Raw genomic sequence first — 14,482 nt, forward strand, 5'->3', positions numbered from 1 at the left:
AGCAATGTGCTTAAAAGTTGAGAAATAAATATAGTAGGCCTAGCCTATAGAAAGCTGATGGGATCCTCCTCTTTTTAATAAAGGCCATCACTCCGTCGTTTTCTCACGCAATTGTATAGCCTATAGAAATGTTGCGCCACATGAGCTCATGGGCTCTCATGAAGTGTTTGATTTGATTTTCAAATACATTTGCATTGATGTCAGTGATTAGAGGGACAATAGAGTGCCGAGTACCAGACGGTTAGGATTTTTGGTTGGCTACTAATGACCATCCGCAGCATCAGAGCTTGGAGATGCCTAATTATCGTGGAATTCACGTGGAATTTGACAGCCGTCATGACTCATAACCACCGGTGTGGCGGTAATACGGTCACTGTAACAGCCCTAACTCAAGCCAACTCATTCACTACTGTGAAACCACCCCAGCAAGTCTGTGGGGAATATATAATTGACTCATTGCCCAACTGTGGAATTACAGAGTGAGGAGAGATTGTCAAAAATATATTAGCATCACAAAGTGACATCCACTTCCCTTCCTGAATCAGTCCTTACAATGACAAAATCACTGGGTCAAAGTCACTAACAGAAAACTACTGCATCAGCAACTTCTTAATGACTCCTTGTCCATGTACACAGCTACACTGTCTAACTACTGATGGTACAAAAGAACACACACACACACACACACACACACACACACACACACACACACACACACACACACACACACACACACACACACACAGCTAGAAATGAACTCTTCCTGCTCTCAGCGTTAGTTGGCTCAGCCACTAGTTTGAAAAGCATTAACACAACCAAAGAGATATTGAGTAGGAGAGAAGTGGGGGGGGTTTAGAGAGAGAAGAGGAGAGTCACTCTCACCTGTCCTGGCATGTGCAACAGGGCCATCCTCGCTGGAGAGGAACGATAAACACACAGCGGAGGAGTGGGAGAAAGAAACTAACGTTTCTCTGAAAAGAGGGAGGAGAGAAGGAAGCAGGTGGGAGGAGAGAAGGAAGCAGACAGCACTTTTAGAGACGTAGTGGGCGTGTGTTGCTACTTCAGAATGAGTAAGAGCAGCCACTCTGCCCTTCTCTCGCTCTTTCTCCTCTCTTTCAACATACACCTGCCGTATTGCCTACATAACGGCTTACAGTTAAACATTTACAAGCTTAACAAGAGGTGATCAATTCCAACAGGTTCCTCTCCATTTTAGAGACACATATTTCCCTCAGATTACACAGACCCACAAAGAATTCAATAAACTCCCATAACTACTGGGTGAAATACCACAGTGTGCCATCACAGAAGCAAGATTTGTGCCCTGTTGCCACAAGAAAAGGGCAATCAGTGAAGAACAAACACCATTGTAAATACAAACTATATTTATGTTGATTTATTTTCCCTTTTGTGTCACATCTGCTCCTGCAACGCCATCTAGTGCTCATCCTGTGTCTCCTTGACCTGCCGCCACTCCCCCAGTACCCTCTCCCTCTCTGTGTGTGTGTGTGATTGTGTGGGCGGAGACAGGTGTGCTGGAGTCAGAGCAGATCCCCACCAGCTGCAACCTGTTCCATAATCAAGATCTCTACAAATACTCAGCCCTGCCACTTCCACGCTGCCAGATCGTAATCTCTGCTCAGTCAGTCTACGTTTCTAGCCGTTTGTTACTATTCAGATCCTGTTATCATGTTGTGCCTGTTTTCCTCTCCGCTACAGTTCTGCCCGCTCTGATTCTGGTCCCTGTCTCCTGTCCCACGTCTTGTCAGTCATGCTACTCTGTCCTGGATTCCCCACTCTACTACTCCCTTAGATTCCCCTCCGGACCTGCTTACCCTGTCTCAACCCCTCTCGCTCCAGCCTCAGCCTCCTCACCTGGTTACCCTGTCCCAACCACTCTCGCTCCAGCCTCAGCCTCCTCACCTGGTTACCCTGTCCCAACCCCTCTCGCTCCAGCCTCAGCCTCCGGACCTGCTTACCCTGTCTCAACCCCTCTCGCTCCAGCCTCCAGACCTGCTTACTCTGTTCCAAACCCTCTCGCTCCAGCCTCCGGACCTGCTTACCCTGTCACAAACCCTCTCGCTCCAGCCTCAGCCTCCTCACCTGGTTACCCTGTCCCAACCACTCTCGCTCCAGCCTCAGTCTCCGGACCTGCTTACCCTGTCTCAACCCCTCTCGCTCCAGCCTCCGGACCTGCTTACCCTGTCTCAACCCCTCTCGCTCCAGCCTCCGGACCTGCTTACCCTGTCTCAACCCCTCTCGCTCCAGCCTCCGGACCTGCTTACCCTGTCTCAACCCCTCTCGCTCCAGCCTCCGGACCTGCTTACCCTGTCTCAACCCCTCTCGCTCCAGCCTCCGGACCTGCTTACCCTGTCTCAACCCCTCTCGCTCCAGCCTCCGGACCTGCTTACCCTGTCTCAACCCCTCTCGCTCCAGCCTCCGGACCTGCTTACCCTGTCCCAACCCCTCTCACTCCAGCCTCAGCCTCCGCACCTGGTTTCCAGCAACCCGCCCGAGCTTCCCCTGACCTGCACTCCATCTCCCCCTTGTGTTTAAATAAATACCCTGGTAACTTCATTCCAGTGTCCTCGTCTAGGTCTGCTCGTGGGTTCCCCTGTTCCACTCTGTGTAACATTTTGTACTTTAACTGTTTGCACATCGTGATAACACTGTACAGCCATAATGTGACATTTGAAATGTCTCTAATCCTTTTTTAACTTTTGTGAGTAATGTTTACTGTTCATTTCTGATTGTTTATTATCTATTTCACTTGCGTTGGCAATGTTAACATGTTTCCCATGCCAATAAAGCCCTTTTAATTGAATTGATTTGATAGGGAGAGAGAGAGAGAGAGAGAGACTGTGTTTATGTAAATCTAGGGCTAACCCTTTTCTCTGAAACAGGGTTTTCCTTCCTTTTGACCCTGACACACAAACACACGCACAGACACAGAGGCAACAGAAACTGAGCAGAATAACCCAGCTCACCTGAGGGAAAGAGTTAATTTGACCACCAAGCTGGAGAGTCAGCCCTTCTCTACTTCGTAAACATTTCTAACAGAGACCAGTCTGCACACACACACACAAGCACACACACACAGTTGGGTTACTGAATCACTAGTGAAACTGGAGTATAATTGTTAACATAGTTCCTCATGACCATAGAAAGTAGTCTGTATAGACTACTACTGTACACAGTTCTGTGAGATATACTCTGAGTAGCAGCAGTCGTAAACTGAAAGCAGGTCTGTGTACAGTAGACCTTTGAGCACACCACACACACACACCAAGCACTAATGCAGCAGGGTCACAACCTGGTGGACAAACTGAATATGATCAGGATATGGTATATGATGAGGAAACAGACTGCTGGCCTGTAGAGGGCGATGAAGCTCTTCACAGCCAGAGATAAGACTGCTCCTGTGAAACCTCACCACACACGCACACACACACACACACACAAACGCACGCAAACACACGCACGCAAACACACACTCACTCACACACACTCACTCACACACGCTCACTCACACACGCACACACAAGCTCACTCACACACACAAGCTCACTCACACACACACACGCTCACTCACACACACACACACGCTCACACACTCACACCCACTTCTGAAAGGGAAGCAGTTTATTTGAGACTGTTGGTTTAGATTGTCTCTAATGCAATAGAACAAACGACAGAAGTGGAACTGACAACATTGGGGGCCAATCAGAGGCCCTCTTACCTATGTGTGTGTGTGGTTCTGGGGGGCAAGACAGGAGGTCGACGTGAGATTGGAGCAGGGCCGCGAGGCTCTTTAGGGCCCGCCCCCACCACGTAGACTTTAGGGGGGAGGGTGGGCACGTCTTGATCAGAAGAGGAAGACTGGTCATATTGTTCAACTGAGAAGGAAGAGGAGGAGGAAGAGGGCGAAACAGGAGAGGGCTTTCTTCCTTCCTCCCCCACCTGCTGGGGGTGTCTGGCTGGTGAAACAGGGGAGGGCTTTCTCCCTTCCTCCCCCACCTGCTGGGGGTGTCTGGCTGGTGAAACAGGGGAGGGCTTTCTCCCTTCCTCCCCCACCTGCTGGGGGTGTCTGGCTGGTGAAACAGGGGAGGGCTTTCTTCCTTCCTCCCCCACCTGCTGGGGGTGTCTGGCTGGTGAAACAGGGGAGGGCTTTCTCCCTCCCTCCCCCACCTGCTGGGGGTGTCTGGCTGGTGAAACAGGAGAGGGCTTTCTTCCTTCCTCCCCCACCTGCTGGGGGTGTCTGGCTGGTGAAACAGGAGAGGGCTTTCTTCCTCCCTCCCCCACCTGCTGGGGGTGTCTGGCTGGTGAAACAGGAGAGGGCTTTCTTCCTTCCTCCCCCACCTGCTGGGGGTGTCTGGCTGGTGAAACAGGAGAGGGAGAGAGGCTAAGGAGAGGTACAGTGGGGGGATTGGTGGAGAGGCTAGGGAGGGGTACAGTGGGGGGATTGGTGGAGAGGCTAGGGAGGGGTACAGTGGGGGGATTGGTGGAGAGGCTAGGGAGGGGTACAGTGGGGGGATTGGTGGAGAGGCTAGGGAGGGGTACAGTGGGGGGATTGGTGGAGAGGCTAGGGAGGGGTACAGTGGGGGGATTGGTGGAGAGGCTAGGGAGGGGTACAGTGGGGGGATTGGTGGAGAAGCTAGGGAGGGGTACAGTGGGGGGATTGGTGGAGAGGCTAGGGAGGGGTACAGTGGTCGGGGTGTTTGTAGAGGAGTGTGTATTGTTATGTTTACATCTGGGTTTGGGTGCCATGGGGGAGTGTTTAGGGGAGGTGGGGATGAAGCGTAGTGGGGGGCCGTTTGGGGTGCTGCGAGGGGGGATGGGGGGTAAGGGGGGGTCCTGGGCAGTAGAATGGGGGGCGGTAGAATAGGAGGTAGAGTTGGGATTGGGGGTGGTAGGGCAGAAGGTAGGGTTGGGATGGAGGGAAGTCTGGCCACAGTCCAATGTCTCTACAGGGACAGAGCGGTACTTATTCCTCTCCTTAGGGACTGGTCTCGGTCTCTCTCCATCCCTCTCTTCTTCCCTGAACACTGACCTCTCCCTAGGGACTGGTCTCGGTCTCTCTCCATCCCTCTCTTCTTCCCTGAACACTGATCTCTCCTTAGGGACTGGTCTCTCTCCTCTGGATACTGGTCTCTGTGCAGGTAGTAGTGTCTCTCTCCCCAAAGGACTGGGTCTGAACACAGCACTCTCTTCCTCTTTCTGGTCTCCCTCTGCAGCCAAGTGTGTGAGTAGGGCATCGTGCTCTCTCTCAGGGTGTGTGTGATGTGTTTTTTGCAGACTAGCTAGGATGCGTTTGCGGTGTCCAGGCAATGTGATTCCAATCGTCTCCAGCTGATCCTGGGTCAGCCCTTGGCATTCCAATAACGTTTCAAACCCGGCGTCCTGGAACACTGGGAGATACTGGTCCAGATGCAGCACACACAGCCACTCCCATACCGACACACACCCCTCCGAATCAGACATCACCACAGAGTGTGTGTTTGAGTGGGTGTGTGTCTCTACGTGTGTGTGAAGATGTGTGTCCCTGTGTGTGTCCAGGCAGTGTTCAGATCAAACCTGTGGAAGAAACAGGAAGACAGGTTAGGATTTCCACCTTTATCAATAGAAGTGTACATTCAGTCAATACAATTCACTTACAGTATATTACGTTCAGAAACACACTGGAATTTTAATGTTTCCGCTTTTCTTATAACCCATTTCTGTATTCATGCAAGTGGCTGACTGTATAAATCTTCACTATCAGTAGCTGCAAATTGGCAGTACGCCCGGATGTGTTTTGAGAACGAAGGAAAAATATCTCAGGTTCAAGGTCTCAGCTTAGAGAGAAAGAAGCCTTGTAAAAGGTATTGGTCCGTCACATGTTCTGAACCAGTATTGGTCTGTCACATGTTCTGAACCAGTATTGGTCCGTCACATGTTCTGAACCAGTATTGGTCCGTCACATGTTCTGAACCAGTATTGGTCCGTCACATGTTCTGAACCAGTATTGGTCGGTCACATGTTCTGAACCAGTATTGGTCCGTCACATGTTCTGAACCAGTATTGGTCCGTCACATGTTCTGAACCAGTATTGGTCGGTCACATGTTCTGAACCAGTATTGGTCGGTCACATGAATGAAACAAAACGGTATTGATGAATGAATTATGCTAAATCATGCAAATATAACTTGTCTGTGTATAGCCGTATATAAGACAACTGCTGGGACCAGCTCCCAGCTAAACAGCTCCTGTTTGACGTGTGTACTATGGTGCATTGAGTTGGTTGGAACCTCTCCAGCTCGCTGACAATAAACAATGATTCATTTAAGATTGACTATGAGTCTCCCTGTATAAGAATTTCCCATGACAACATACACACGGAAACCCCATGAAGAGGATGTTACAGTATAAGACTAGAGTGAACTTACCATCTTTCACAGAGTTTCAAAATCAAGAAGTTCCACCGCTTGGTCAAGGAACACCAGAGCAAAAACCTCTTCTCTCTCTAGCTTCCTATCTCACCTTCTCTCACCACAGATAAGAGACCACCATCTCTAGACGGACCACAAACACACAGCCCCAGCTCCTCGCACGCGAACGAGAACACGATAACACGAGAACACGAGAACACGAGAACACGAGAACACGAGAACACACACACACACACACACACACACACACACACACACACACACACACACACACACACACACACACACACACACACACACACACACACACACACACACACACACACAGTATGATAGAAGATGCCTCTTTCTCTCGTCCTAACCTAAACTAAAAATACCTCGTCTTAAAGTAACACTTGAAGTAATCAACAGATTTTCATCTATAGAGTCTGAGAACTGTGGTGTGCTCTTTAAAAACCTCCACCACTATTTCTCCATCTCTCTCTCCCTCTGACAAAAACACACGCAGTTCTTTAATACACAAACTATAAACTAAAGTCATAATTATACTTTTTTCTAAACTGCCTTCTATAAATAGGACCTATTGACTGATGAATGTCTGTTTTGTTATAACCGTGTTTTTCCTTCTGCTTCCATTCTGTCTTTTTATTTACATGAGTGTATTTTCTTTAATTTATGTCATTCAGGGCTCATCTGTAAAAGAGACCTTGGTCTCAGTATGACTCCCTGATAATAGAAAAGTAAATATAAAAATAAATATAAAATGAATTAAAAGGACTAAAGTGGAGTCCCAGTAGTATAAGTAGAGTATGTGAATTTTCTTCTCCTTTGCTGAAATACTGTAGAAGCTACAAGATGAATGTGTATCAGACTTGGACATCAAGCACTGTACGTTCACCATATCTCATAGCTTCAACGGTAAGTCAAATGTGGAACAAGAGGATGCTTTGTACAAGGATGTAAGAGCTGAGTGACACAAGAGACATATTACACATAACACACATGCACGCACACACACACGCACACACACACACACACACACACACACACGCACACACACACACACACACATCAACATCAACAGTCTAATAGGTAAACTCTATTTTATTCTGAAACCAGAAGGACCAGACTAACAGACCATCAGACTGAAGGACAGAGGTGGTGTCAATCACCCATCACAAGAGAGTCAACACGCACACGCAGGCCTGCCTGTACCTGCTACTGCTAAAACAGAGCGATCTAAAGACAGTGTCTTTATATGATGGACACACACAACCGGTGTCTATTTTGCATGTTAAATGGACACCATATGTGTGTGTGTGTGTGTGTGTGTGTGTGTGTGTGTGTGTGTGTGTGTGTGTGTGTGTGTGTGTGTGTGTGTGTGTGTGTGTGTGTGTGTGTGTGTGTGTGTTGAAGGACATAAGTGTCAGTAAAATAATTGCAAAATCATTTCCTGTCTTCCTCTAACTGACAGATCAGAGACCACAGAAGGAAACGCTGTGCTCGCGCTCTCTCAATTGAAGGGGTTTTATTGGCATGGGAAAGATATTTTTACATTGCCAAAGCAAGTGAAATACTGGCCCTCCAACACCACTTCCAGCAGCATCTGGTCTCCCATCCAGGGACTGACCAGGACCAACCCTGCTTAGCTTCAGAAGCAAGCCAGCAGTGGTATGCAGGGTGGTTGTTCTTCACTGGTTGCCCTTTTCTTGTGGCAACAGGTCACAAATCTTTCTGCTGTGATGACACACTGTGGTATTTCACATATGGGAGTTTATCAACATTGGATTTGTTTTCAAATGCTTTGTGGGTTTGTGTAATCTGAGGGAAATATGTGTCTCTAATATGGGCATACATTTGGCAGGAGGTTAGGAAGTGCAGCTCAGTTTCCACCTCATGTTGTGGGCAGTGTGCACATAGCCTGTCTTCTCTTGAGAGCCAGGTCTGGTTTCAGCAGCCTTTCTCAATAGCAAGGCTATGCTCACTGAGTCTGTACATAGTCAAAGCTTTTCTCTCTCTCTCTCTCTCTCTCTCTCTCTCTCTCTTCTCGAGAATTGAGGAACAACATTGAAAGGAAACCGTGTCTACTGTATAGATGTACGTCTACCTGCAACTAAAAGATATTCTCTCTTTGTAATGGGGGTTTGTAAGTCAGTAGGTAATAGTACCAGTAGTAGCCTGAGTCAGTAGGTAGTAGTACCAGTAGTACCCTGAGTCAGTAGGTAGTAGTACCAGTAGTACCCTGAGTCAGTAGGTAGTAGTACCAGCAGTAGCCTGAGTCAGCAGTAGCCTGAGTCAGTAGGTAGTAGTACCAGTAGTAGCCTGAGTCAGTAGGTAGTAGTACCAGTAGTACCCTGAGTCAGTAGGTAGTAGTACCAGCAGTAGCCTGAGTCAGTAGGTAGTAGTACCAGTAGTAGCCTGAGTCAGTAGGTAGTAGTACCAGCAGTAGCCTGAGTCAGTAGTACCCTGAGTCAGTAGGTCTCACTAACACTGTACATACTTGAGAGTGTGCGCGCACACACACACACAACTGACTAAGGGCTATTCTGGACTGTTCCGCACCAAAGTGCTAAGGAGATTGGTGCCAAGTCAACAGCTGAATGGATCTGTTGAGTCTACACTGTAAACAATAAAGAGGGACGCAACATGCAACAATTTCTACGTTTTTACTGAGTTACAGTTCACAGAAGGAAATCAGTCAATTGAAATAGGCCCACCCACTTGGAAGCTAGGTCCACCCACTGGGGAGCCAGGCCCAGCCAATTAGAATGAGTTTTTCCCCACAAAAGGGGTTTATTACAGACAGAAATACTCCACAGCACCCCCTCCCCCCCTCAGACAATCCCACAGGTGAAGAAGCCGGATGTGGAGGCCCTGGGCTGGCGTGGTTACATGTGTTCTGTGGTTGTGATGCCGGTTGTGAACGTACTGCCAAATACTCTAAAATGACGCTGGAGACGTAGTGGACATACCTGCAGTCAGCATGCCAATTGCACACTCCCTCAAAACTTGAAACATCTGTGGCGTTGTGTGACAAAACTGCCCATTTTAGAGTGGCCTTTTATTGTCCACAGCACAAGGTGTAATGATCATGCTGTTTAAATCAGCTTTTTTAAAGAGGGAAATCAGTTTCTTGATATGCTACACCTGTCAGGTGGATGGATTATCTTGGCAATGGAGAAATGCAACTAAATTTGTGCACCAAATTTGAGAAGGTTTTTGTGCATATAGAACATTTCTGGGGTCTTTTATTTCAGCTCATGGAAAATGGGACCAACACTTTACATGTTGTGTTTATATTTTGTTCAGTATAGATCCCTCAAACTCAACAATGGACCTCTAAGCCAATTCCACTGCATCGTTTCATGGTTCCCCTCTAATCAGGGACTGATTTAGACCTGGGACACCAGGTGTGTGCAATTCATTGTCAGGTAGAAGATAAAACCAGCAAGCTCTGGACCTCATCGGGTCAGAGTTGAGTACCCCTGGTATATATATATATATATTAGCTCCACATTTTCTCTGTCTATTTCTGCCATTTCCCTCTTTTTACCACTCCTTCAAGCATGAATAGCTCTTGTCTTCCTCTCTCTTCCAGAATTTCTGTATTGTCATTCCTTCCCTCCCTCCCTCCATCTTGTAACAGGGTGGATGTGCCTCTATTAGATGTAATAAGGTAGTCCTTAAGATTGTGAACTGTGATGTTCCTATTGGTCTGTTAATTGATTGCAGGTGTGATTGTGACCAGCACCGCCACTTGTTATCTTAAAATGGCTGCATTTCTGAGAGCTGCTGCTGTCTCTAAGTCCCACACCAGACCTAGTGTAACCGCAAACTGACGTCCATTCAGTCTCTGTGTAAATGTGTTAATTGCAACTATCCTGAGTACAATTTGCTCGGTAGTTATGTGGACTTGGAGACAGCCAGCAAATGTATTGATTTTTCAAGGGCTTGATTATATATTGCATTAAGCACTAAGTTTTTATGACCCTTTTGATATTTATACTTACTAGATGTGTTGTGTGCTTAGACTTGATATTTGCTGTGCTTGAGTTACACATGTAACTGAAACTACTACCTGCTTTGTGTACTGAAGACACAAACTGTAACCTTTTTGATTGCTGGCCACAACAGCTTATTTGAACCTTTTTGTAATAACTATTTTTGATAATACCTGTGTTGTGTATACAGTGATCCCTCGCCACTTCGCGGTTCACTTATCGCGGATTCGCTATTTCGCGGATTTTCATAATGCATTTTTTATTTTTTTTTGGTGCATTGTGCTCTGCATTCTGATTCGCTAAAAACTCACTCCCGCTTCTTGTATCAAAACATGCTACGAATTGTGCTATCATTTTGTCGTCTCGTGCAGTTATGTGTACGTACATAAAACAGCTTGGCAAATTTACATTAAGTTGGCCAGGAAGGAAGGAAGGACTAACGCTTGGTCGCTTAGCAACCATGGTGCGAATGGCCACTGAACTTAAGCGAGTAGCTGAGGAATGGGACCCTTTGATGAGCCGTTCATTACAGTTCTCCAACGTAATCGATGGTGGCATGTCGGTGTACAAGGATCTTTTTGCAAAGAAGAAAAAAGAGCGACAACAGCTGCCTATCACTATGCTCTTCTCCCGAACAAACACACCTGCACCGCGGGCTTCAGAAGAAGAGAACACTGCAGAGCGCAGTCAGGATGCAGCGGCCCAGTCTGAAGAGCAGTGAAACGGCCTACACGTGAGTCACTGTATTTGTATACATGTAATAGTTGCTAATTGTAAAAAAAAAAAAAGTTTTCTATTTCGCGGATTTCACTTATCGCGGGTCATTTTCGGAACGTAACCCCCGCGATAAACGAGGGATTACTGTATTCCATAGCGGTACCCAGTTCAGGTCTCCGCTGACCCTATCCTAGAGCTTCTGGTTGTTAAACCGTCTCTCTCTCCAGGCTGGTTATAACAGTGTCTCTATACTGACGTAACATTCTGTTACCCGGACAGGTCAATAACAGCAAACAAAACACACACAGACGCCAGGGGGAATCGTATGGAGAGAACAGTACTAGAGTTATGATTTAAGAGACTTACCTGACACATCTTTGACATTCTCTAAGGGAAGTAAGAGAGTGTGTGTGTGTGTGTGTGTGTGTGTGTGTGTGTGTGTGTGTGTGTGTGTGTGTGGTGGGGGGGTCAAGCTTCACATCCCCTTTCAACTACACACAAAACGGCAGAGTTAAACTCTGTTCATCAGCTATCAGAGGGCTGTGGCATCACAAGGTGACATTTCCATGGCCTCAATATGAGCTACCTTCTCTCTCTTTCTCTGCATTTTAACACCTCCGCTTCACACCACAGGCTGCCCATTTAGCACAGAGTAAACAGAAGAAACGCCTCACACTGCTGTCTCTCTCTCACACCTCCTGTCACTCGTCTCCGGCCCTCACAGACAGACAGAGCGGTAAACATGCTGACTCAGGCAAGAGCCACTGAGATCAAACTACACACACACACACAAGGTAAAATGACGGAGGCGGCATATGGTAGAGAATATCAGGTCTGTGGTGACAGTAAAAATCACTGAGGGTTAAGGTCAGAAAGCCTTGGTTTTCTATCTCTTTGAGAAACAGAGTTTCAAATCCTCATCAGGAGTGACAAATGAGACTGCTTTGTTTGATGCATAGACCACTCTGCCCATCACACACACCCACACACACCCACCCACACACACACACCCACACAAACAGAATGACTCACACACACACACACACACACAAACAGAATGACTCACACCAACCTTGGTACCCCTGCTTCAAGCATGCTTAATAACTCAACACACATTGAATTCATCTGACACAGTGCTTCAAGTAAAGGGTCCCATATGGAAGGGAATAATACCTAGGGTGTCTGCCCTATCCCCCACCCCACCCATGGAGTGACAGGGGTGGGATGGAGACTGGGGCACTAGATATCATCCTCTCTATACTCTGCTGCTACTCTGGTTCATCATCTCAGCTATTACAGATTCCCATAGCGACAGCTAAACCCAGGCTAACCCTATCCCGGACTATCACTAACCCAGGCTAACCCTATCCCGGACTATCACTAACCCAGGCTAACCCTATCCCGGACTATCACTAACCCAGGCTAACCCTATCCCGGACTATCACTAACCCTGGCTAAACCTATCCCGGACTATCACTAACCCAGGCTAACCCTATCCCGGACTATCACTAACCCAGGCCAACCCTATCCCGGACTATCACTAACCCAGGCTAACCCTATCCCGGACTATCACTACCCCAGGCTAACCCTATCCCGGACTATCACTACCCCAGGTTAACCCTATCCCAGACTATCACTAACCCAGGCTAACCCTATCCCGGACTATCACTAACCCAGGCTAACCCTATCCCGGACTATCACTAACCCAGGCTAACCCTATCCCGGACTATCACTAACCCAGGCTAACCCTATCCCGGACTATCACTAACCCAGGCTAACCCTATCCCGGACTATCACTAACCCAGGCTAACCCTATCCCGGACTATCACTAACCCAGGCTAACCCTATCCCGGACTATCACTAACCCAGGCTAACCCTATCCCGGACTATCACTAACCCAGGCTAACCCTATCCCGGACTATCACTAACCCAGGCTAACCCTATCCCGGACTATCACTAACCCAGGCTAACCCTATCCCGGACTATCACTAACCCAGGCTAACCCTATCCTGGACTATCACTAACCCAGGCTAACCCTATCCTGGACTATCACTAACCCTGGCTAAACCTACCCTAACTCAGGGTTGCAGCAGGTCTTATGTGCATACTCGAGTGATGAGTGTGTCACAGACGGGCCAATCTCTTTGTTTTCTCTTAAATCAGACCGTTGAGAGAGGGTAGAGGCAACATGAGTCATGGTAGCCTCTGCTCTCCCACAGGTCAGATTTTAGATCACAGTCTTTCTAACCATCTCTCTCACTCACACAACATGTCAGAGTTATTAAACTCCGTTCATGTGAAATGGCTAGCTAGATAGCGGTGGTGGGCGCTAGCAGCCTTTCAGTCGGTGACGTCACTTGCTCTGAAACCTTGAAGTAGTGGTTCCCCTTGCTCTGCAAGGCCCGCGGCTTTTGTGGAGCGATAGGTAACGATGCTTCGTGGGTGACTGTTGTTGATGTGTGCAGAAGGTCCCTGGTTCGCGCCCGGGTATGGGCGAGGGGACGGACGTAAAGTTAAACTGTTACACAGGCAATGGCCTCAAAGAGACACTGAGATCAAACTACACACTCACACACACACACACACACAGACACAGAAAAGAGCTAAAATTATGGAGGTGGCTTATAGTAGAGAAATTAACATTAAATTATCTGGCCCCAAAGTCAAGTAGCAGTGTTACCCTCACATTCACTTAGCAGCCACAGCTAGCATGTCAACTAGAATGGACAAGAGCTAGCATGTCAACTAGAATGGCCCACAGAAAGGCCAACAGCTAGCATGTCAACTAGAATGGCCAACAGCTAGCATGTCAACTAGAATGGCCCACAGCTAGCATGTCAACTAGAAAGGCCAAAAGCTAGCATGTCAACGAGAATGGCCAACAGCTAGCATGTCAACTAGAATGGCCCACAGCTAGCATGTCAACCAGAATGGCCAACAGCTAGCATGTCAACTAGAATGGCCCACAGCTAGCATGCCAACTAGAATGGCCAACAGCTAGCATGTCAACTAGAATGGCCAACAGCTAGCATGTCAACTAGAATGGCCCACAGCTAGCATGTCAACTACAAAGGCCAAAAGCTAGCATGTCAACTAGAATGGCCCACAGCTAGCATGTCAACTAGAATGGCCCACAGCTAGCATGTCAACTAGAATGGCCCACAGCTAGCATGGCCAACAGCTAGCATGTCAACTAGAATGGCCCACAGCTAGCATGTCAACCAGAATGGCCCACAGCTAGCATGGCCAACAGCTAGCATGTCAACTAGAATGGCCCACAGCTAGCATGTCATCTAGAATGGCCAACAGCTAGCATGTCAACTAGAATGGCCCACA

At 47.7% G+C, this 14,482-nt stretch overlaps 1 protein-coding gene across 5 annotated transcripts in view; it reads right to left on the minus strand.

Annotated features, from left to right (window-relative positions):
• LOC139549504 (arf-GAP with Rho-GAP domain, ANK repeat and PH domain-containing protein 1-like) overlaps positions 1–14,482 on the minus strand; it is a 103,062-nt gene that overhangs the window by 85,603 nt on the left and 2,977 nt on the right. For 3 of the 5 annotated variants that reach the window (XM_071360075.1, XM_071360073.1, XM_071360076.1), the window contains exon 2: positions 3,740–5,574. In XM_071360075.1, coding sequence (XP_071216176.1) covers positions 3,740–5,481 — 1,742 coding nt within the window. In that variant the 5' untranslated portion in view covers positions 5,482–5,574. Of the gene's footprint in view, positions 1–882; positions 972–3,739; positions 5,575–6,425; positions 6,568–14,482 lie in introns of those variants that run through there. The other 2 variants (XM_071360074.1, XM_071360077.1) reach the window with 2 other exon arrangements.

This window comes from Salvelinus alpinus, chromosome 22 (genome assembly GCF_045679555.1).
Source record: "Salvelinus alpinus chromosome 22, SLU_Salpinus.1, whole genome shotgun sequence".
NCBI classification, from domain to species: domain Eukaryota; kingdom Metazoa; phylum Chordata; class Actinopteri; order Salmoniformes; family Salmonidae; genus Salvelinus; species Salvelinus alpinus.